General features: G+C 37.4%; 1 protein-coding gene across 1 annotated transcript; it reads right to left on the bottom strand.

The window, feature by feature from the left end:
• Window positions 1-490: 490 nt before the first annotated feature.
• On the bottom strand, window positions 491-22,509 carry LOC123542158 (mitochondrial coenzyme A transporter SLC25A42-like). The gene is made up of 9 exons (XM_053531309.1): window positions 22,360-22,509; window positions 16,506-16,572; window positions 15,634-15,846; window positions 9,929-10,037; window positions 8,713-8,902; window positions 4,925-5,041; window positions 1,695-1,846; window positions 1,047-1,168; window positions 491-595 (listed from the first exon to the last, which is right to left on the bottom strand). Exons 3-9 carry the CDS (start codon window positions 15,817-15,819, stop codon window positions 491-493), a joined length of 981 nt encoding a protein of 326 aa, XP_053387284.1. The 5' UTR covers window positions 15,820-15,846; window positions 16,506-16,572; window positions 22,360-22,509.
• Window positions 22,510-25,547: the final 3,038 nt, after the last annotated feature.

Below are 25,547 nucleotides of genomic sequence, written 5' to 3' on the forward strand. Positions count from 1 at the left end.
TGTCTGTCACCCTGTCAGGGCTTCTCACTCGTAGAATTTTCTACCTACTGAGTTAAGAGTGGTCTGTAACAATCATGGGGATAATGACCTGGTTAAAAAGTTACAGATCTATGTCATGATCAAATGCACGAGTTAAACATTGTTAATTCTAAAAATTGTTTTTCAAAGTAGTTGTACCCTTGTTCAGAAATGACTGCAATACAAGCGTTCAATTCTTGTTCATTTTAGTTTATAACACTGTAGAATTCAGTTGCAACATTCACACTGTTCTAATAAGTAACAAATCTAATCACTTTTCAATCAAACTATCTATGTATACATATAAATGTATCTGTAACACAATTCACACTTGAAATCACAATTTGTTAATACTTAACCACACTAAGTTAATCACTGTCTATATGAAAGATTGGGAATTTTCGCAGCCACATTCGAACTGTTTCAAAAGTCATAAAGCTAATACCAGCTGATACAGGCCCTTTTATCCAGTTCATAGACAGGCCTTTGTATAATCCGCCTTTGAGGCCCTCATGTATATATACTGTCTTTGCAGTTCTATATATTGTAGTGTAATCCTTAGAATGACCGGTGACACCTGAAAATATTTACATTTTTTAAAACAGTTTGTTTCTACAAGCAATAAAAGTAACTGGCTCCAGCAAAGAAATTTTATTAAACAATTCACCACAGAATCTTTTATATCTTTGACAATCTGAAAGCAATAGAACGTCAGGTTATACTCATACATTGCAAGTACTGAAGGATATTCAAATGCTTACTGTTTAAGATTTTCTTTACTTATTTTACTTGCAGTTGTAAAAAGACCGGTTAATTACTAACATTGCCTACAATACATTGTATTAAATTTTCATAACATCCTGCATAGCATAGGACAGGTAAGGGTTCAAATCCCACTTTGCCTCGCAACTGTTTCTGCTTATCTTACAGCACCTGTGGTCTTTCCATACTAATCAAGACAGGATGTGGCCATACGACCTAATCAGTGTTGGTGTCACATATTAAAACACAACAATTAACAATGTAACCTGCAGTTTGCATCTTCTTCTGACAATATCTAATGGATATGATGAGCATTGTCCGCAGATGCCTGCTACAGCCCCACAATACCAGCGTTCTAATGGGGTTGGGTCAACACCCTTTGTATATTCTGTACAAGAAATGACAATATATATATTTGTGTTAGTTATGTCCACTGATACCTACTATATGCCCCCACAATACCAGCTTTCTGAAGGGGCTGGATTAATACCCTTTTTGTGTTCTGCAGAAACGAAGTGTGGTCTAGCTTAACTATTTTATTATAATAAAATTTTAAGGAATTAAACCCTTTGTCTTTGTCTAATATATGACACAGTCATTTTGTAACTAGATACCTTTTATGCAAACCATGTATCATCATAAAAACACAAATAGATACAGAACTTTACCCTGTGGCATGTCTTTCAGACTCTTCTACGGACACTTTAACACTTAAAAACAATCAATTCCAGCAGGACTTGATTTGTCTGTCAGTTGATTAAGCATTCTATGTTCTGCAGAAAAACAGCTTTGAAGCTCGCACTGATGAAAACTTTTATTTGCAGGTTCATACCACAAGAAATGTAGACTGCTGTTAAATGTCTAATGTTACAATTACACTATTTCTTCAATAAATGATAGAACATCGCAATTACCTGCATGGATAATTTTTAAAGTTTCGTATGTGAAGAAACTGATTCCTGAGTATATACATGAGCCAAACATTGTGGGTGTGTATCCACGCATCACAATCCTCCATCCTTCCTCCTTCAGTACACTTCGGAAACAAGCAATCAGACTTCTATATCTGTAAACATTAAGAAACAGTTAACTTTCCTAATCTAATTAAGTTTGCATTAGAAACATTTTCAAACAAGAACTACAACAACTTTTGAGAAAAGCACGTGTCTCATACAACTGCCTAATCATCTGAATAGTAAAAACAAGAGGGCCAAGATGGCCCTAGGTCTCTCACCTGAGAAACAAGCCATAACAGTGTAATCATGTTTGACCTAATGATTTCATGGAAATAAATATTCTGGCCATCTTTCATTAGAATTGGACCAAAAATGAGGTCTCTTGAGTTTAAACAAGTATTTTCGCTGATATGACCTAGTGACCTAGTTTTTTACCCTAGATGACCCATATTCAAACATGACCTAGATTTCATCAAGGCAATCATTCTGACCAAATTTCATGAAGATCGTTTGAAAAATACAGCTTCTATCGAATACACAAAGCTTTTCTTTGATCTGTTTTTTTGTTTTTTTGGGTTTTTTTTACGGCGCCAAAACAGTTGGGTTTTATAGGGCACCAAACAGGACTACAAATTTTGGTTCCATATCTCATTTAATCGAAATAAACTTGGGGTTTATGAAATAAAAATTTGCAACCCTGTGGAATCACAGAGTTATGCAAAACCAATGTTTTAAAACCCTTTAGTCGCCCCTTTTCGATCAGCAAGGGGTAAGGCTGTGGTTTCCCAAATTTTTCATACATGTTTTCCAGAAACCCCCAGGGGGTGCCTTAGTGCCACAATGTCCAAGAACCCTTTCAAATGAACTAGATTTTATCAAGGCAAAATTCGACCAAATTTCATGAAGACCAATTTAAAAAAAAAAGCTCTATTGCAACAAATGTTTTTCTTTGTTTGACTAGTGACCCACTTTTTGAACCCCAGATGACCCCTATTCGAATTGACTAGATTTTTCAAGGCAAAATTTGACCCAAAATTTTTTGAAAAATCAAAAGAATAATACATTTTCAAAAAACAATGCTTTTTTTGATTTGACCTAGTTTTTGACCCAAAATGGCCCTATCGAACTGGACCAGATTTTATCAAGGCAATCTACTGACATAACTTTATGAAGTCAATTGAAAAGTACAGCTCTTGATACGCAAAGGTTTTTTTTTGACTTGATAAGACCTAGTTTTTTTCCCCGAGGCCCTATTTGACCTTTACCTGATTTTTCAAGGAAAAAATTCCGACAAATTTATGAAAAACAATTTAAAATAAGCTTCTATCTCCTACACAAGGTTTCTCTTTGATTTGACCTAGTGACCTAGTTTTTGTCCCCAGATGACCCATATTCGAACTTTATCTAGATTCATCAAGGCAATCATTCTGACCAAATTTCATGAAGATCATTTGAAAAATACAGCCTCTATCACATACACAATTTTTTCTTTGATTTGACCTAGTGACCATCTTTTTGACCACAGAGGACCCATATTAAAACTCGACCTAGATTTCATCAAGGCAATCATTCTGACCAAATTTCATGAAAATCAATTGAAAAATACAGTCTCTATCGCATACAAGATTTTTCTTTAATTTGACCTAGTGACCTAGTTTTTGATCCTGGAAGACCCATATTCAATATCGACCTAGACTTCATCTAGGCAATCATACTGACATAATTTTATAAACATCAATTGAAAAATACAGCCTCTATTGCATACACAAGGTTTTTCTTTGACTTGACCTAGTGACCTAGTTTTTGAACCCAGATGGCCCATATTCGAACTTGACCTAGATTTTATCAAGGCAATCATGCCTACCAAATTTCAAGATCAACTGAAAAATACAGCTTCTGTCTCCTACACAAGGTTTCTCATTGATTTGACCTAGTGACCTAGTTTTTGTTCCCAGATGACTCATATTCGAACTTGACCTAGATTCATCAAGGCAATCATTCTGACCAAATTTCATGAAGATCAATTGAAAAATACAGCCTCTATCGCATACACAAGGCTTTTCTTTGATTTGACCTAGTGACCCACTTTTTAAACCCAGCTGACCCATATTCCAACAATGAAGATCAATTGAAAACTGCAGCCTCTACCACATACACAAGGTGTTTCTTTAATTTGACCTAGTGGCCTAGTTTTTGACCCCAGATGACCTATTTTCAAACCTGGCCTAGATTTCATCAAAGTTATCATTCTGACAAAATTTCATGAAGATCAGTTGAAAAATACAAATTTGACAGACGACAGACAGACATACAGACAGAGGGACGACAGACAGACGACAGATGCCGCACATCGAGCGATCACAATAACTCACCTGAACATTGCTCAGGTGAGCTAGAAACAATAACAACTAGCACTCAGCTTTTAAAATTTTTGTTGACTATTATTTTTACTAGTCTTATTTTTATACAGCAGAAGTGTGAGCATTTCAAACCCTTACAACGTAACCTTGTTATATAATGGAGACATTTAATATGAAAGAAGTAAAAAATTTTCTACTGAAAATTATTATAATTTTCCTTTACTTGTATGTATACCAAGCCTCATAACTGACTGACATCCTGGCCTTGTCAAAGTCTAGAGGATATTTTTAGTTAGTGTTTGGGTTGAACCTTCTTTATAACAATAATTCAGTCATATAAACGACGGTGTCTACTTGTAGCAGAGAGCACAATGCCCACCTATATGTATATAGTGCTGTCTCACTGGAATATCACGCAGTACACGTGACATGATACATGTACCCCACCCAGTCACATTATCCTTATCCTGACACCCGGATGACCAGTCCTAGCACTATCCTATAAATGCTGAGCACCAAGGGAGGAAGCTACTAGTACCATTTTTCACGTCTTTGGTATTTACTCGGCCTGGGATCAAACCCACAACTTCCCACACTCGAAGCAGGCGCTCTACCATTAGGCTACCAAGGCCTTTCTAGAGGATAAGGATAAACTGACAAATGAAAAAATACCTGTCTTTATGAGTGACTGCCATCCTGGCCCTGGCAAAGTCTAGAGATTATGGATAAACTGACAAAAGAAGAAATACCTGTCTTTATATGAGTGACTGCCATCCAGTCCCTAGTGAAGTCTAGAGGATATGGATAAACTGACAAATGAAGAAATACCTGTCTTTATGAGTGACTGCCATCCTGGCCCTGGCAAAGTCTAGAGGATATGTGCAAGTTGTGGCTGTTACTCCTGCTAGGGAACCAGCTACTGCCCTTAAAACTGGTGGCAGATTTCTAAAAAAAAAACATTTCCCTACTTGACACTCAGATAATACTGACAGAGCATTAATATTCATTTAATGGTCAAATTTTTTATGTGCATATAAAACAGTTCATATAAAACTAAATTACATGCTTTAAATGTCAAATGACAAATGCTACATTCAGTAACAGCATAAATACATATATTGACAAAGGCTCTATACCAAAAGAATTAAGACACATTGCAAGACATTGAAACAATACCACTTCCGTAAGTATTCAAACAGCTGTTTATGTAATATATTTATTACTATAGTATGTAACAAGAAATATCTTTAAAAATGATAGTCGGCGGATTGTAATAAGGAAAGAAATTTATGAATTTTTCATCTAACATTCATCTTTCATCTAACATTTTTCAAATCGCAAAACTAAACACCGCATTTTAAAAATTTAAATGGTTCTCTTTTAATTTTTCGCAAAGGTTTCGTAGGGTTGCAATTTTGTTTCGTTTATCCTTAGACGAATAATTACAGCAGTAGATTCATGAAGCGGTTCATGAGAAGAGGTCATTAAACGTGTTTATATTTTTAGCTAAATTGTTCCCTATCCCCATTTGTAAGAAAACAGCAGGAGACCTTACGATATTGTTACACATCGAGTTTGATAAAAATCCATTACATTTTAGTGGTTAATGCGAAGAAAGGCATATCTACTTTTAGCTATAGTGGTCCCTAATAGGACCCAAGTTCCTATATAAAACAAGAGGACCATGATGGTCCTGAATCGTTCACCTCTTCCCACATGACCCAGTTTTGAGTATGACGTCGTTTTTTCTATTACTTGACATAGTGACCTAGTTTTTCAGCTCATGTGACCCAGTTTTGAACTTGACCTAGATATTATCAAGATAAAAATTCTGACCAATTTTCATGAAGATCCATTGAAAAATATGGTCTCTAGAGAGGTCACAAGGTTTTTCTATTATTTGACCTATGGACCTAGTTTTCGAAGGTACGTGACCCTGTTTTGAACTTGATCTAGATATCATGAAGGTGAACATTCTCACTAATTTTCATGAAGATCTCATGAAAAATATGGCCTCTAGAGAGGTCACAAGGTTTTTCTATTTTTATACCTACTGACCTAGTTTTTGATCGCACGTGACCCAGTTTCGAAACTGACCTAGATATCATCAAGGTGAACATTCAGATCAATTTTCATGAAGATCCATTGAAAAATATGGCCTCTAGAGAGGTCAAAAGATTTTAATTATTTTAGACCTACTGACCTAGTTTTTGACCGCAGTTGACCCAGTTTCAAACTTGACCTAGATATCATCAAGATGAACATTCAGACCAACTTTCATACAGATCCCATGAAAAATATGGCCTCTAGAGAGGTCACAACGTTTTTTTATTATTTGACCTACTGACCTAGTTTTTTAAGGCACGTGACCCAGTTTCAAACTTGACCTATATATCATCAAGAAAAACATTCAGACCAACTTTCATACAGATCCCATGAAAAATATGGCCTCTAGAGAGGTCACAACGTTTTTTCATTATTTGACCTACTGACCTACTTTTTGAAGGCACATGACCCACTTTCAAACTTGACCTAGATATCATCAAGATGAACATTCAGACCAACTTTCATACAGATCCCATGCAAAATATGGCCTCTAGAGAGGTCACAAGGTTTTTCTATTATTTGACCTACTGACCTAGTTTTTGATGGCACGTGACCCACTTTCGAACTTGACCTACATATCATCAAGGTGAACATTCTGACCAATTTTCATGAAGATCTCATGAAATATATGGCCTCTAGAGAGGTCACAAGGTTTTTCTATTTTTAGACCTACTGACCTAGTTTTTGACCATACGTGACCCAGTTTCAATTTTTACCTAGATATCATCAAGATGAACATTCAGACCAACTTTCATACAGATCCCATGGAAAATATGGCCTTCAGAGAGGTCACAAGGTTTTTCTATTATTTGACCTACTGACCTAGTTTTTGATGGCACGTGACCCAGTTTCGAACTTGACCTAAATATCATCAAGATGAACATTCTGACCAACTTTCATAAAGATCCCATGAAAAATGTGACCTCTAGAGTGGTCACAAGCAAAAAGTTTACGGACGGACGCACGCACGCACGGACGACGGACACCGCACGATCACAAAAGCTCACCTTGTCACTTTGTGACAGGTGAGCTAAAAATTTGGAAGAGGACCTTATAATGATGCTCCAGACCAAGTATGACAAAGATCCACCAAGCTGTTCATGAGATGCTGTATAAATAAAATCTGGAAAGTAGATCCCTCGGAAGCACCGAAAACAAGGCAAACAGTGAAAATTGCAGACTCGGTTTGATTGAGTCTGTTCATGAGCAGTAATGGAAAATGCAACACTGCCCACGCCCCCTAGCACCGGCTTAAGCGGTATTCAATCTTCAAATCTAAATGAATTGAAATCAATGATCCCGAAGAACCAGAAAATATTACAACACTGAGATGAAGTCAAAGGCATTTCTAGTTTTAGCTCTAGCAGCCCCTATAAGGGGTCAAATGTTCCAGCTGAACAAAGTTGGCTGCGGGCCTAATAAAGATGCTACAAATCAAGTTTGATTAGAATACATGAGAAAAAATCAAATAAAGGATTTTTTATTTATTATTTTTATTTATTTTTAAAATAGGCCAACTGATCCCGCTTTAACAAATGCATATTCGCTATTCATGAATCTTTGGACAATGACGTCACACCTATAAAAAAGTGAAGGTCAAGCAAAACATACAATTGTAATTATTTCAATATTTCTGTTTCATAATCAAAGTTTGACCATAGTCATATCACATAGATAAACTGTATGCAGCGTACCTTTATTTCAGTGTAATGAGATTCAGTCATTATATAGCATATATATAATGAAACAGATTTCAACTGAGTTCAATATTTGCATACCATACTAAAGAAAAATATTTATATATAATAAATCAGTTAAATAATTTCTAACAAATATATCAAAGCAAACAAGTACTCATTTTAATATGCAATCTGAATAAGTCACAAAAACAAGAAACCTTTTCATATACAGACGACAATTGTAACAAGGAAAATCTTTTAAAAAGCACTTCTCTACATAAAAGACTCTTATCACACCCTTATTCATGTGATACGCAGACCGTATTCAGCTCTTTCTTTAATTTGATATATGTTGGTATTTGAACAGATTTTTATCATATTCATTAAACTTACTTACCATTTTGAGATATATCAATATTCTTGCTAAATATACTGAGCCAAAGTTAGCTTTAAAACTGTGAACAGCGTCATTTAGGATAAACGCTTTGTCTACATTTCACTCAGCGTAGCACAATCAACAGAGTGAAAGAAATTGACACTCTCGTCCAATCAGGCAGAGTGTTGCATAAATCATCCATTTTGATATATTATCTATAATGCGTTATCAAGCAGTTTGATTTGCAAACTGAAGTCACGTGGCATAGGTAACAAAAACGAATTTAGACGGCGTCGCCGAAAAAAATTCTTCTTTTTTTGTCTTCACACAAAAAAAACCCCAACTTCACTGGGCTTAAAATAAAATACTGTATGTGATAATAGCATGGGCCACAGGAGGGGAAACAAAGGTATTTTCAAGGTTGGTCTTACTCTGAATACAGAAGTTTCACCTACTTTCGTTTCTTCCCTTTGTTCAGTAGAAGTTTATATTGTTCATGAGCGGTATATTGAATGGCAGCGTATGGGACTATTCTGACCATTGTGGCAGAGTTGCCTCTCCAAAGGGCAAGAACTCCTTCAGACTTGTAGGTCTTGATGAGGAACTGAATGGCTTTCTTGAATGAAAATCTCATTGTACTGGAGGCTGCAATGTAAATGAACACTAAACTAAAGGCACATGTCTCCAGGAGAATACATACGCATAACAATAAAGACATTGGGATTTTTTATATGTGTTCATGTACCTTTAAATGTAGTAAATCCCTATACATAAATAGATCAATAACTGTACAAATTTTACAAAATGTAGTCTAACATGTTCAATTGTACCTTTGAAAGCAAACTTACACATTTAAAATCATAGAATTAGTTGTAGAGAGTGATTCTATTAAAACAGTTGAACAATTTTAGCAGACACTTATTGTCATGTATTGAGACCATAAACTGTCACAATGGTACAACTAAAGATCTTCCGCAAACAAGCTGGAGGGCTACCGTACATGAAAAAATTCTACACCCACATGAGGTTTTGAGCCCGCTAGTGGTGAAAGGCCATGATTCATGGGCAGCAACAGTAACCACTCAGCTGCAGTTGTGTCTGTTTGGGTTATGCCTCTTTTTCATCAATTTTTCACTTATATGAATAATGGCCCAAATCCATAGTGCTGTCACACTGGAATATCATGCTGTAGATACTTGATATGATACCCCTCTGAGGCACATTGCACTGACCTCAGGTTGACCAGTCCTAGAACTATCTTTATAATGTTGAGTGCCAAGCAAGAAAGCTCCTACCATAGTACCATTTTTCTCATCTTTGGTATGATGTGGCCAGGGAGTGAACTCGGGACCTTCAGCACTAGAAGCGGATGTTCCAACGATAGACCATCCAGGCCCCAATTTCACGATGAAAAGAAAATTGCTTAGCTAAGTCTGTTATTTCAGATGCTTGTTTTTGCCCTTTATGCATCTTCAATGTTGACTCTATCATCTATATCAGTGAATTGGTGAATATCTTTATTATCTACATAAACCTTGATAATGTGTTAGAATTCAAACAATATATATTCCAAAACAGTGATTTGTCGTTCAATAAAATCATGTTTGGAGTTCAGAGGCAAGGGAATTATCATAAAGGTACATGAGAAATATAAATACATTGATTTCTTACTCTGAAAGTTGATTTTGGTTCTATCCAAGGGCGCTATTGTCGTTTTTGCTATGGCACCAGCAAACCCACCCGCTATAAAGGAGGTGAGAATTTTGTTATGATTCGATACCTGAAAATATAAGAGAAATGCAGGTAATTAAACAACTTTTCTAAATATACAGGAATTTTTATGCACAAATTATCCACTTTAATGTTTTTCTGTGACTAACAATCTATGTAGCTCTGTAATTCAACTCAGGTATTTTAACCTTTATTATCAGCAATAACAGTGGACTTTACAATGTGAAACTGTTTGTGAATATATTTCTTCAAACTAAGAAATTCACAAAAATGCCAGTAAGCATTAATTTTCCGCATTTTCCAAGACAGAAATTCATAGTCAAGTAGAAACAAGAAATTGTTGACGCACGGATGAACAGACGGACTGACGATGGACGAAGGGTGATCACAAAACACATATAACATATTTTGCTATCCTCCACTCGCATGATGACCCGTCAGAGGAACCTTTGACCTATAACCCCAAAACAAGGAGCTATGACCTCAAAACAAAATTGGTCATCTTCTGACTACTGACTTCCATTTCTTTAACACTCTATCTGACTGATCTCTATGAATATGTGAAGAAACAAGTCAATACCTTACATAGCATTCCAGTTATGCCACTGAGATGGTTTTTCAAAAAAGGGAGATAATAAAAAATGTGACCATCTAGAGTTATGTTTCCTTGTCTTTCTGACCTTTATCAATATGTGAAGTAGGATGTCACTATCTTACAAGGTAATGCCACTAGAGAAGTATTTCAAACAAGAGGGCCAAGATGGCCCTAGGTCGCTCACCTAAGAAACACACCATAACAGTGTAAAACGTTTGACCTAGTGATTTCATGGAAACAAATATTCTGACCAATTTTCATTAAGATTGGACCAAAAAATTGGTCTCTTGAGATTAAACAAGCATTTTCTTAGATATGACCTAGTGACCTAGTTTTTGACCCTAGATGACCCATGTTCAAATTAGATTTTATCAAGGCAATCATTCTGACCAAAATTCATGAAGATCAATTGAAAAATACAGCCTCTATCACATACACAAGTTTTTTCTTTGATTTGACCAAGTGACCTAGTTTTTGATCCCAGATGACCCATATTCAAAGTCGACCTAGATTTCATTAAGGCAATCATCCTGACCAAATTTCATAAAAATCAATTGAAAAATAGTCTCTATCGCATACACAAGATTTTTCTTTAATTTGACCTAGTGACCTAGTTTTTGACCCTAGATGACCCATGTTCAAACTGGACCTAGATTTTATCAACGCAATCATTCTGACCAAAATTAATGAAGATCAACTGAAAAATACAGTCTCTATCGCATACACAAGGTTTTTCTTTAGTTTGACCTAGTGACCTAGTTTTTGATCCTAGATAACCCATTTTCGAACTTGGCCTAGATTTCATAAAGGCAATCATTCCGACCAAAATTCATGAAGATCAATTGAAAAATACAGCCTCTACCACATACACAAATTTTTTCTTTGATTTGACCTAGTGACCTAGTTTTTGACCCCAGATGACCCATATTCAAACTTGACGTAGATTTCATCAAGGCAAACATCCTGACCAAATTTCATAAAAATCAACTGAAAAACACAGCCTTTATCGCATACACAAGGTTTCTCTTTGATTTGACCTAGTGACCTATTTTTTGACCCCAGATGACCCATTTTCGAACTCGGCCTAGATTTTATCAAGGTAATCATTCTGACCAAAATTCATGAAGATCAATTGAAAAATACAGCCTCTATTGGATACACAAGGTTTTTCCTTGACTTGACCTAGTGACCTAGTTTTTGACCCCAGATGACCCATTTTCGAACTCGGCCTAGATTTCATCAAGGTTATCATTCTGACCAAAATTCATGAAGATCACTTGAAAAATACAGCCTCTATCGCATACACAAGGTTTTTCCTTGATTTGACCTAGTGACCTAGTTTTTGATCCCAGATGACCCATTTTTGAACTCGGCCTAGATTTCATCAAGGTAATCATTCTGACAAAATTTCATGAAGATCAGTTGAAAAATACAGCCTCTAATGCATACGCAAGGTTTTTCCTTCATTTGACCTAGTGACCTAGTTTTTCACCCCAGATGACCCATTTTCAAACTCGGCCTAGATTTCATCAAGGTAATCATTCTGACCAATATTCATGAAGTTCAATTGAAAAATACAGCCTCTATCGCATACACAAGGTTTTTCCATGATTTGACCTAGTGACCTAGTTTTTGACCCGAGATGACCCACTTTCGAACTCGGCCTAGATTTCATCAAGGTTATCATTCTGACCAAATTTCATGAAGATCAGTTGGAAAATACAGCCTCTATCGCATACACAAGCTAAATGTTGACAGATGACAGACGACAGACAGACGCCGGACATCGAGTGATCAGAAAAACTCACCTGAGCATTGCTCAGGTGAGCTAAAAAGGGAGGTACTTAAAAAATGGGACCAGCTAGAGTTATCGGTCCTTTTCACTGCATTTCCTCTCCTGACCTCTATCAGTATTTATACGTTATATGCACGAGTTCTTCAGTGGAAATACTGCGCGACTTCAGCAGCGCAATATTCTTCCACTGAAGAATGAGTGCATATTTCCCGATGCAAAGATAACAAGTGAATGAAGTATTGCCATGCAATACAAAGTCCCCTACTGGAAGGCACCTAATTTTCTCTACTGCAGTACAACATAATGAACTGATATCTGTCAATGATGTATAAACAATATTGTACTACATATACAATATGTTATAACAACACACTTGGATTAAAATGTGCATATATAAAAACCCACAGTTGTTTTCATATTGAATTTTTTCGACTGATTATAAAAATGTTATCATGTAAGTTATTTATAGTAACAACAAAGGGAAATTAATCTTTAAAAAAAAACAAAAAAAAAAACATCTATATAATATAAGTCCACAAGAAACTCTTTACCAGGTAGAGATAGGTCAAAATACACCTAAAAATTGGATGTAAGATGCATGCTGTACCACAGAAAAGTGGTCTCGATTTTTCTCTACCGCCAGTAATAAAAAAGTTACAATAAAATCTATTTATAGTAACAACAAAGGGACGTAATTCTAAAAATAAGGGTGCCTCATGGTGGTGAACATTTGGTCCAAGTTACATCAAAATCCCTCCATGCATGAAGAAGAAATGTTCCGTACAAAGTCATTCTTGAATTTGACCTTTGACCTCTAAATATGACCTTGACCTTAGACCTAGGGACCTGGTTCTTGCGCATGACATGTTGTCTCATCCAGGGGAATATTTGTGCCAACTGATATCTAAATCCTGCTTTGTGTTGCGCATGACACGTCGTCTCATCATGGGAAACATTTATGCCAAGTAATATTGCAATCCCTTGATGGATGACAGAGTTCTGGATCGGACAGGGAAAAAACCTTATTGACCTTTGACCTCCAATTGTGACCTTGACCTTTGAGCTAAGGGTCTGGGCTTTGCGCATGACATGTTGTCTCATCATGGGGAACATTTGTGCCAAGTAATATTAAAATCCCTTCATGGATGGCAGAGTTATGGACGGGACAGGAAAAAAACTCTGTTGACCTTTGACCCCCAATTGTGACCTTGACCTTTGAGCTAGGAGTCCGGGATTTGCGTATGACACGTCGTCTCATCATGGGGAACACTTGTGCTAAGTGATATTAAAATCCCTACATGAATGTCAGAGTTATGGACCAGACATGAAACAGACCCTGTTCATGCTATGTTAACATTTGACTGCTAAGTGTGACCTTGACCTTTGAGCTAGGGGTCTGAAAGTTATGCATGACACATCGTGTTATTATGAGGTACATTTGTGCCAAGTAATATTAAAATCCCTTCATAGATGGGAGAGTTATGGACCGGACAGGAAAAAAGCCTTGTTGACCTTTGACCTCCAATTGTGACCTTGACCTTTAAGCTAGGGGTCCAGGTTTTGCGCATGACACGTCGTGTCCTCATGGGGAACATTTGTGCCAAGTAATATTAAAATCTCTTCATGGATGGGAGAGTTATGGACCGGACAGGAAAAAAGCCCTGTTGACCTTTGACCTCCAATTGTGACCTTGACCTTTGAGCTAGGGGTCCGGGATTTGCGCATGACACATCATCTCATCATGGGGAACATTTGTGCCAAGTAATACTAAAATCCCTTCAAGGATGGGAGAGTTGTGGACCGGACAGGAAAAAAGCCCTGTTGACCTTTGACCTCCAATTGTGACCTTGACCTTTGAGCTAGGGGTCCGGGATTTGCGCATGACACATCATCTCATCATGGGGAACATTTGTGCCAAGTAATACTAAAATCCCTTCAAGGATGGGAGAGTTGTGGACCGGACAGGAAAAAAGCCCTGTTGACCTTTGACCTCCAATTGTGACCTTGACCTTTGAGCAAGGGGTCCGGGTTTTGCGCTTGACACGTCGTCTCATCATGCGGAACATTTGTGCCAAGTAATATTAAAATCCCTTCATGGATGACAGAGTTATGGACCGGACACGAAATTGCGGACGGACGGACGGACAGATGGACGAACGGAATGACGGAAAAGTGCATTCCTATAGTCCCCGAAACTGGTTTTCAACCAGTAGGGGACTAATAACCTTATTATTACATAAGCATCTACACGTATAAATATTATGTAAATATCATACATGTATATAAGTTCAATAGCCTGAATAAGATTGACAATACTGAACTAAATAGAAAAAAAATAGTGCAACAACACATTAAATTACGTCACCCACACGATATGAAATTCAGGCGTCAGTGTATGGAAAAATATTGACATTTCCGGTACCAGTGTAACTTAACGGGGAATAGAAACGAGTATGTAATAAGTATCAAGTCAATACCTTACAGAGTATTCAAGTTATGCCACAGACAAGGTTTTCAAGGGGAGATAATTAAGAAATCTGACCACCTAGATTATGGTTCCTAGTCACTGCACTGCCTCTCACTGAGCTCTATCATTGTATAAGGTTACAGCTCGGTAACTTCCAATAATGTTTTATTTATCCTTTGGAAAAGACATGTATGTGACAATTGGACAGAAGGATGAATGGACAAGGTGGTGACTATATTACAGGCGAAGTATAAAACTACCATTCTTCATATATACTGTAAAATCACTTAATGTCGTGGAAACAAATTCTTGTGATATCTGAATCCATCCATTTTTATTTATCAAGACTCTTCTTGTTTTTTTGGATTTAATTTCATTGACTGAGACAACCATGCACTATGTGAAGAATGATTTCAAATGAAACATCAAGGGGAGCTGTGGTCAGGTAGTTAAGTGGCCGGCCACCCAGCCCAGAGGTTGGGGTTAAAGCTCCACACAGGTCACAACCATGCCTTTTCATATGACACCATACTGCTTTTTTTCCAAGGAAGCGAACTAAAAATTGATTTAAATAAGCTCTAAGCTTTAATCACAATCAAGCTAAAACAGAAACTAAACATTAACCTTTAGCCAGCTGGCAGCAAGTGATTCTGCCTTTGCGAACAATGCAGACCAAGATCAGCCTGCACTCTGTAAATTTTCAGTAAACACCCCTTTAAACAATAAGTGGTATCACCCAAACTGAACGAAAGACCAGTCCACTTTAGAAATTTAGCAGGGTTAAGTACCTTCTGGTTGATATGATGCTCCTCTCGATGGAAATGTTCATCATGATGATTGTTATGATTATGGTGTTCTTCAGAACCTGCTAGGACTTCCGCAATATCCTCTCTGCCTTCATTGAAATCTTCATTCTGTCTGGTGCCCAGTTGTGCAGCTGTGTTACGTACCACTGCATTCTCTCCCCTGTCCATTGAAGACCTGGTTCAAGCTCCGTGCTACTTTTTGTGGAAGAAAGGAGTTGTTATTTATCATTTTCTATGGGGAAAAAATAAATTACTCAAATAAATTAAAACATTATAGATATCAAATGAGCCGTGCCATGAGAAAACCAACATAGTGGCTTTGCAACCAGCATAGATCCAGACCAGCCTGCGCATCCGCGCAGTCTGGTCAGGATCCATGCTGTTCACTAACAGTTTCTCTAATAGCAATAGGCTTTGAAAGCGAACAGCATGGATCCTGACCAGACTGCGCGGATGCGCAGGCTGGTCTGGATCCTTGCTGGTCGCAAACCCACTATGTTGGTTTTCCCATGGCATGGCTCAAATGACACTTTAGACTAAACTGCGATATTCTTGAATAGTTTGTGCACTGTCCCAGTGTTTTTAATATAGTTTTGACTTATATACCTTTACTGCATAGGTATGACACTACGTATAAGCTCTGACACTGTGATGATTCAATCCCATGTCAGAAATAAACGGTGAATGGTCTGACATGACTATTTCATTTAAAAGGAAAAGAATGTGGAGTTGGTGACAAAACTTCAGCTCTAACTCGTCTGTTCTAAAACAACTCAGTGTCAATTTCTTCTCAAAACCGACAACTTGATTTGTAACAATTCCGTTATAAAACTATGAAACAATTTTTCTCTTACCTCTTAAAATGTCCTGTGTTTTTACTCTCCTTTCGTCTTTCTGTAGGCTGCTATTTTACATTTTTTCCTGAAATTAAAAATGTTAGTCACAATTCTACTGACCATCGATCTACAGTCCAGGGCTTTTCATCAGGAAATTAGGAAGAGGCCTTGGCCTTTCAATTTGGGTTATGCGCAATAATTGTCCATTTTGGGAAAAATAATCAACAAGAAGTAAACAGTAGCTATAGTGCGACAAAAAATCGATACCAGACACACGCTTCCTCTCGAAATACTAAACTGTAAACAAAATCATAACCATCTGTTGGCATGATTTTAGGAAATCTAACCTTGCATTTTGGAAAATATCTCTGCCACAGTTGGGAAAAAAATAGTATATTTTTGGACTAGGAAGTGGCCAAATATAGGCCTCTGTTATATCAGGATGAAAAGCCCTGTATACGGTACTTTGCATCACTGTATAAAGTGTGTCAAAAGGAAACCAAATTTAAGACTTTGTGACTCATAGCTATTCGCATCACTGAATTAATACTGGTCGATATTCTTGCCTTATATTAAAGCAGCGAGGTAAAATCAGTGATCGAGCAGAATTTTTTGCCAATGCCCTAAAAATCCCTTCAAGGAAAAATGAATAAGACTACTAATATGCACGAACATTTCACATCATAATGTTGCAGCGATGATATTATATAACATATGACATTACTCATGCTTAATGTGTAAAGTGTTCTTAAAATCATTCAAAAGGCATGACACTTTGCAGACCTGGATCCAGAATTTCTTATTGGGAACACAAGCATGACAAGTTGACAGCAATTTGCCAAAGCTTTAACTGATAAGGTGAATAGCATTAAGTGGGGTAGGTGTTGAAGAAGTATCTCCCTGCTGTAACAGACTGCAAATTAGTCAGATTGCCCGGGACAACCACTTTAGAATGTTTGCTTGCCCAAAGGAAAAGGAAAAATCACCAGAAATATTTCATCAAAATCCTGGACAAATACAGTAGATTTCCACCTAACGGTCACGCCAAAACAACTGGCACACTGGAACTGCGGCCACTTTTTCAAAGTACAAAATAAATGTGTTCTTTATATATTATAAATATTGACCAGTACAGCGGGCACGTCGCTAATGCGGCATTGGGGCCACTTTTTGTGGAACAAATTGCTTATTTACTATTTGCTAACTGACCATAATTACGGGTAGACAAAAAGATGGACCCAGACATCCTTTGTTTATTTAACAGAGTGTAAAATTTAATGATCCCCTGCCTCGGACGATTTACAACAAGGTACACCGATCAATACATGTGTATTTTAATGAGGTACACTTAACCGTAATCGCCTGGACCCTTGTTATACAAATGTAAGAGCAAATTCAAGCGTTTACAGATCCATGATGAAATGCTGAAATTATTTTGTCAATTTTATTGTGAAAGCATTCAATTTAACTGTTTAGCAGCAGTTATCCTCATGTATCATTTTAACCTTTTTGATCTCAAAGAAGAAATTAATGGTATTGAATGATACGACAGTAAGTGTCAATTATGCAGGGGATTTTTGTTCATTAATTTGGTTGGTAGGTCTTTAGACTTGACTTTATTGGACATTGAAAATTATGACCCTCTACATGTCCATAATTGACTCAAAACATGGATTAAGATCAAACTCCACATCCACTACATGGTTATATCTAGAAACATCATTATGACCTCATAGTACAATGGTTGTTGACCGGTCAGTAACACACAAAATCTCAAATTCACTATTAAGGCCACTTTTGGTCAGACCGCTGGGTGCTCTTAATAGATCGAATCTACTGTACGAATAAAATTATTGATGTAATGTATGAGAAAACACCAGCACACCATCTCAATTTATCCGCAAGTGTCAATTCAATACCGCCCCCCCCCCCCCCCCCCCCCCCCCCACCCCATCTTGTATGTCAGTGCTCGCGCTGCCAATCATTATCGCCAGATGGCAATTATTTTATTCAAAAGTCAATTAAATCGCGATAGAAAATGGCGATTAATTAATGAAAATTGAACACAGTCTGCTGTTTATTAAATCGCCAGTTATTATCGGCAATTAAATTTATATGAAATTAAAATTAAGAAAAAACAAGAGCTGTGACAAATGCCCCCGCAGTACCTTGACCTTTGACCTGGTGACCCCAAAGTCAGTAGGGGTGGTGTACTCAATAAGTACTATCAGAATGTGAAGTTTGAAGGTCCTGAATGAAGTGGTTTTCATGTAAAGTGCCTTCATGCTAAAAAATTAAACTTTGGCCCCTGTGACCTTGACCTTTGACCTGGTGACCCCAAAGTCAGTGGGGGTGGTGTACTCAATAAGTACTATCAGCATGTGAAGTTTGAAGGTCCTGGGTGAAGTGGTTCGCAAGAAAAGTGCTTTCATGCAAAAAATTAACGTTGGCCCCCGTGACCTTGACCTTTGACCTGGTGACCCCAAAGTTAGTAGAAGAAGTGTACTCAATAAGTACTATCAGCATGTGAAGTTTGAAGGTCCTGGGTGCAGTGGTTCGCAAGTAAAGTGCTTTCATGCAAAAAGTTAACTTTGGCCCCTGTGACCTTGACTTTTGACCTGGTGACCCCAAAGTCAGTAGGGGTGGTGTACTCAATAAGTACTATCAGCATGTGAAGTTTGAAGGACCTGGGTGCAGTGGTTCACGAGTAAAGTGCCTTCATGCAAAAAGTTAACTTTGGCCCCTGTGACCTTGACCTTTGACCTGGTGACCAAAAGTCAGTAGGGCTGGTGTACTCAATAAGTACTATCAGCATGTGAAGTTTGAAGGTCCTGGGTGCAGTGGTTCGCGAGTAAAGTGCCTTCATGCAAAAAGTTAACGTTGGCCCCTGTGACCTTGACCTTTGACCTGGTGACCCCAAAGTCAGTAGGGGTGGTGTACTCAATAAGTACTATCAGCATGTGAAGTTTGAAGGTCCTGGATGCAGTGGTTCGCGAGTAAAGTGCCTTCATGCAAAAAGTTAACGTTGTGACTAACGAACGAACTAACTAACTAACTAACAGACGGACAGTTGAAAACTAATATGCCTCCCTTCGGGGGCATAAAAAACACTCGCTCTTTTACGATATGTAATGGCAATCTTAGATTTTAGCGTATACAGTAAGCGCTGAGAGTAGTTTCCCTTTACCGAAATGGTGAAAATCGCAAATGAACTTATTTTGAAGTTGGAAAATCGTCTATACGCGTGAATACTATGCATTCACGACATGTTTATTAAATGGCCAGTTATTATCGGCAATTAAATTTATATGAAATTAAAATTAAGAAAAAACAAGAGCTGTCACTAATGGTGACAAATGCCCCCGCAGTACCTTGACCTTTGACCCGGTGACCCCAAAGTCAGTAGGGGTGGTGTACTCAATAAGTACTATCAGAATGTGAAGTTTGAAGGTCCTGAATGAAGTGGTTTTCATGTAAAGTGCCTTCATGCAAAAAGTTAACTTTGGCCCCTGTGACCTTGACTTTTGACCTGGTGACCCCAAAGTCAGTAGGGGTGGTGTACTCAATAAGTACTATCAGCACGTGAAGTTTGAAGGTCCTGGGTGAAGTGGTTCGCAAGAAAAGTGCTTTCATGCAAAAAATTAACGTTGGCCCCTGTGACCTTGACCTTTGACCTGGTGACCCCAAAGTTAGTAGAAGAAGTGTACTCAATAAGTACTATCAGCATGTGAAGTTTGAAGGTCCTGGGTGCAGTGGTTCGCAAGTAAAGTGCTTTCATGCAAAAAGTTAACTTTGGCCCCTGTGACCTTGACTTTTGACCTGGTGACCCCAAAGTCAGTAGGGGTGGTGTACTCAATAAGTACTATCAGCATGTGAAGTTTGAAGGTCCTGGGTGCAGTGCTTCGCGAGTAAAGTGCCTTCATGCAAAAAGTTAACTTTGGCCCCTGTGACCTTGACCTTTGACCTGGTGACCAAAAGTCAGTAGGGCTGGTGTACTCAATAAGTACTATCAGCATGTGAAGTTTGAAGGTCCTGGGTGCAGTGGTTCGCGTGTAAAGTGCCTTCATGCAAAAAGTTAACGTTGGCCCCTGTGACCTTGACCTTTGACCTGGTGACCCCAAAGTCAGTAGGGGTGGTGTACTCAATAAGTACTATCAGCATGTGAAGTTTAAAGGTCCTGGATGCAGTGGTTCGCGAGTAAAGTGCCTTCATGCAAAAAGTTAACGTTGTGACTAACGAACGAACGAACTAACTAACTAACTAACTAACAGACGGACAGTTGAAAACTAATATGCCTCCCTTTCGGGGGCATAAAAAACACTTGCTCTTTTACGATATGTAATGGCAATCTTAGATTTTAGCGTATACAGTAAGCGCTGAGAGTAGTTTCCCTTTACCGAAATGGTGAAAATCGCAAATGAACTTATTTTGAAGTTGGAAAATCGTCTATACGCGTGAATACTATGCATTCACGACATGGGGTTGGTTCCGAGGTCATAAATCTGCGCATTTTACACGAGTATCAACGGTATGTTCAGTGATATGATGAATGTATAATGACATTTACTGAAAATGTATTCAGATTTGCACCAGAAGAAACTTGCAATGAATTCGAATGAAAAAAAACAACAAAAAAAAAAACATTATTCCTTTTTGTTTAATAACTACATACTGTTTTATGACTTTTGATAACCATGATGATGAATAATGATAATTGAAAAATAAAGTGTGTTTAAGTGGTCCATGAACAACAAAAAGAATAAATAGTTATAAAATTGTTTTATATTTTTTATTGAAATGTGAAAGCGCACGCGAATAACACACACGCCAAGTTTGCCTATTAATTTTTTCCCTGAAAAAAAAAGTGGCTATTAATTTATAATGGCCAGGGCTAGCACTGGTATGTAATTGTAACTAGTACACACGTCTGTTGCCTACTAAGCATGTGCATCCATGTTAAGGACGCCAATTTTCATTGCTTCCATCTAGTTGTTGCATATAGAACTTTTCGTGAAAAATTTCGGCAACCATTTTGGGCAACCTGATTTTGATAAAATTGGTTGCCTAAATGACATCCATTTCTAAATTCTAATTTCACAGATGGCTGTAAGGGGATTAGGAGTCCCCTACCCTAGAAATATGCAAATGGTGGTATTGACTTTTAGATACTTTTGTTCTAAACTCTCAGCACACAAATATCTTTAGCATCATTTTGCTTCAATATGTTGGGCATGCAAGGACAATCATGAAACACAATGATTATCAGTCTGCATTTAATTGATGTATTTAGAAAGATTTGCCTCTATGACAAGAGTAAAAGACGGAGAACTTGCACTTTAATAGTCCTTACAATAATGAGAGTTTAAAAATATCTTAAAAATTAAAAGCGGTAACTTTATTTTTTGATGAATATGTTTGGAGGCTGCTACTACCACATCTCCGCTTTCCCCCACACCCTAACTTGCTGTGCACGTGCAATGTAAACTTACGCGGACCGCTAAAGTGATTGTACCTCAAAAGTCACCACTGCAAGTCTACTAAAAATATCCGACACTGCAATTTATGCGGAAAGGATCAAAATTACTGTATGAGACTGGGTTTTTCAATTTAATGGAGAATTGATCTTCTACGCTAACATACCGAATGAGATATATACTACAAATTTAAAAAATGTGTACTTCTGGCACGTGCACAGAGCGTCTATGGATTTTTTGGAAGAATACACTTTTTCCTTGTGCCTAATAAGCGTCCATATTTATAACTTGTCTGAAGCGCAACATCTTGCACATAGGGAATCTACCCTGCCCGAAGCGCTGAAAATCAGGACAGATCCCTCTACGGTAACATGCAATATACTGAATGAGATATTTACTATCGGCTTGAACATTGTGTGCCTTCAATCCGTGTCGTCATTAGACCTGTAGTTCTTTTCAAATGTTATGGGATGAGTTTAAGTTGTATCGATTTCTAATTGCGGCCACAGGCACGGGTCCAGTGTATTTTTGTTTGTTTGTTTGATATGATTTTTTTCACACAAGTATACTTTATATATGTTAGTCAAATGAAAAAAAAATCGATGACAAAAAATCCGATCACAATATCATATACATGGAAAAGGTGAACTATACGAGCGTAACGCTATGGGAAGCTACTCGGCAAACTTGTGGAACATTTCAAAATCGAAGTTTATACACTTGCAGCCGCTACCTGCATGATTGCACCTTCGAAACATTTAAAGCCTTCCATAAATACTAAACTGATCCCATAAATTGCTTTGAAATACACAGTACAAGTCCCTAGGAGCGAAATATTTCAAATATCCCCGACGATTTCAGCTGCCAAACGAAGTGATAAAAACTAGGAACACGTCCGCTATCCGGAATGAAATCACCGGGGATAACTGAAATATTTCGCAAGTAGAGACTTGTACTGTGTTTTTCAAAGCAATTTGTGGGGTCAGTTTAGTATTTATGGAAGGCTTTAAATGTTTCGAAGGTGCAATCATGCAGGTAGCGGCTGCAAGTGTATAAACATCGATTTTGAAATGTTCCACAAGTTTGCCGAGTAGCTTCCCATAGCGTTACGCTCGCGTAGTTCACCTTTTCAATGTATATGATACTGTGACCGGATTTTTTGTCATCAATTTTTTTTTCATTTGACTAACATATAAAAGGTTAACTGTGTGAAAAAAAGGATTTTTTATATTAAAAAAAAAAAATAAATAAATAAATAAACACTGGACCCGTGCCTGTGATTGCGGCAGTGCCTTATTTCACATAAGGCATGAAATGAAAACAGAATGAAAATAAAACAATCACTATAATTTCCTGATTTACAGTACCCTATAAGTTTTATGTTGAAATGCAAAATTTTGGAACATTTTTCATCTTCCTTCTCATCAGTAACATAAAACATGGGTATGATCCTATCTGTAAGATATTAAGTATTTTTCCCAGTTATTATATTAAATGCTGTGGATTTTGCAAACTGGTATGAAATACAACGAGGTTAAACCTCATTTATGACCTTGGCTTTATTTATGGACGCTGTGTGCAAAAGTTACTCCTCGTTGACAGAGCTGTCAGTGAGTTTTAGACAGTGTTCAGTTATGCAAAGGAAATTTTCAGTAATATGCGTTTAAGTTATGCAATAAATTTCTGATAAAAGTCACCTTCACACTAAAATGTAACTAGAATAATGCAAAATAAACAGAAAGTTACAAAACAGAACGTTGTTGTTTTGATACATGGAAAAAGGCAGAAGGTATGCAACTGAGATCTAGGTCGATGAGAGGCTTGATTGACGAAAAGGTATAGTTCATAACGAATAATTCCTAGCCTTATTGTTGTCATCATCTGTCATGTCATAGTACATAGAACTTTTAAAATCTTCTATTACGAAAATAAAAAGCAACCTATATTCTACATCTACATCTACAGTGTGCTTCCCAACAATCAATACTGATTATATAACTGGGAAGCGCTTGTCAGGGACAGACTGGTAAAAACAAGCTCAGGAAAAAAGAGCTACAGTTACTTAGAAGATCCAAAACATAAATATAGATTAGAAAATTACAGTTGCCAGCCTCGCATTGAATAGAATCAAGCTGAAACAAGACTGTGTGTACATGGTAGTCCACCCCCAGGAGCGTATTGTTCTTGGAAAAAGGATTTGAAATGGTATCACACTGGCCATAGCTTTATCAGATCAAGTGGTTCCAACGTTGTTTGAGCGGTGAATTTTACGTCGATCAGATGGAGAAATATGGCTGATACTACAAGTTTCCGGTATTGTAAGTGTGATTTAAAGGAATTTCTACCTGTTTAATAACTAATCAAATGAAAACGATTGGTGCACCTGGAGCGCAAATGTGTCTTTGTTCTAGCACATGTGTCCGTTTAACTGAGATATGTGCCGTTTATTCAAACACTTCTGTACAGTTCGGCGGGGGTAGGAGATTTTTGACAGTTTTTGACAATATCGCATCAAGTATAGTGTTAATCGGGAACAAGTAACTGATAAAACACTTTTTATGTAAAGGGCTACCTCTTAAAACAGAGTATGTGTATTTTCATAGAATCATTTAGAGTTATTTCTGAAAAATCGGCCGAAAACCTAATGCAACGCCGTTTCGAGTGGGTCGCTATGCAACGGGATCAAGTGGATACCGTTCTGTGTCTTACTTGCGAAGTATTATCCGTCTCAAAAATAGTCATTCAAGCCTAACAATGAATAAATTTGGTGAGTTTCACAGCATTATAATATCCTGCCATTTCTAATATATTGTACTTTTACATTTTTATGTTAGCTTAACATTTAACATATTTTTGTGGACATTGTCAAAACACATCAACACAAAAACATAATGCAAGGACGAACATCGAACAATATTATTAAGTAAACAATAGTAATAGTTCGTAAAAACAAGAACCATTTCACGGATATTTTTCTCCTCCACGAATGGTACTGAACTGCGTACCAAAAGCGGGTTGACTCTTTAAATCAGTATAGTTACAGTTGGTAACTTTTTAGTCCCTTAAAACCAATACATTGCGATTTCATTACTGATTTCCTGTGCATTTAAGCCGGTCATACAAAATAAAAAAATGTTGATCCATGATAAAAGTATTATTCAGTTGTTTGTATATATTTTCATTCATATTGTTGGTGTAGCGTTCATTTATTTTCAGAGAGATAAATCACAGAGAACGTTAAAACTGGCCAGGGAAAAGACAATATTTTATTTGTCCTCCATAAAACAGAAACGACGTAATAAACCTCTACATGGTCGCCGTTCAAAAATGAAAATACAAATGAAATACAGACACCAATGCAGGGCCGGATCCAGAAATTTTTGACTCGGGGGTGAACAAAGACATCAACGCCGAGGCGCAATGTTTTAGAGGGGGCGCCTTTGCCCATGTTAGGTAGGGGTTAAGGGGGTCAGGGGCTGGTACGGTTAACTCCCCTGGAAATTTTTTAAATATAGGCATAAAATTGCGGGCTATGGTGCATTTTAGGTCTGAATTTGGAGATATTGGAGGGGACAATATTCCCCTC

Source organism: Mercenaria mercenaria, chromosome 19, assembly GCF_021730395.1.
Source record: "Mercenaria mercenaria strain notata chromosome 19, MADL_Memer_1, whole genome shotgun sequence".
Classification (NCBI taxonomy): Eukaryota; Metazoa; Mollusca; class Bivalvia; order Venerida; family Veneridae; genus Mercenaria; species Mercenaria mercenaria.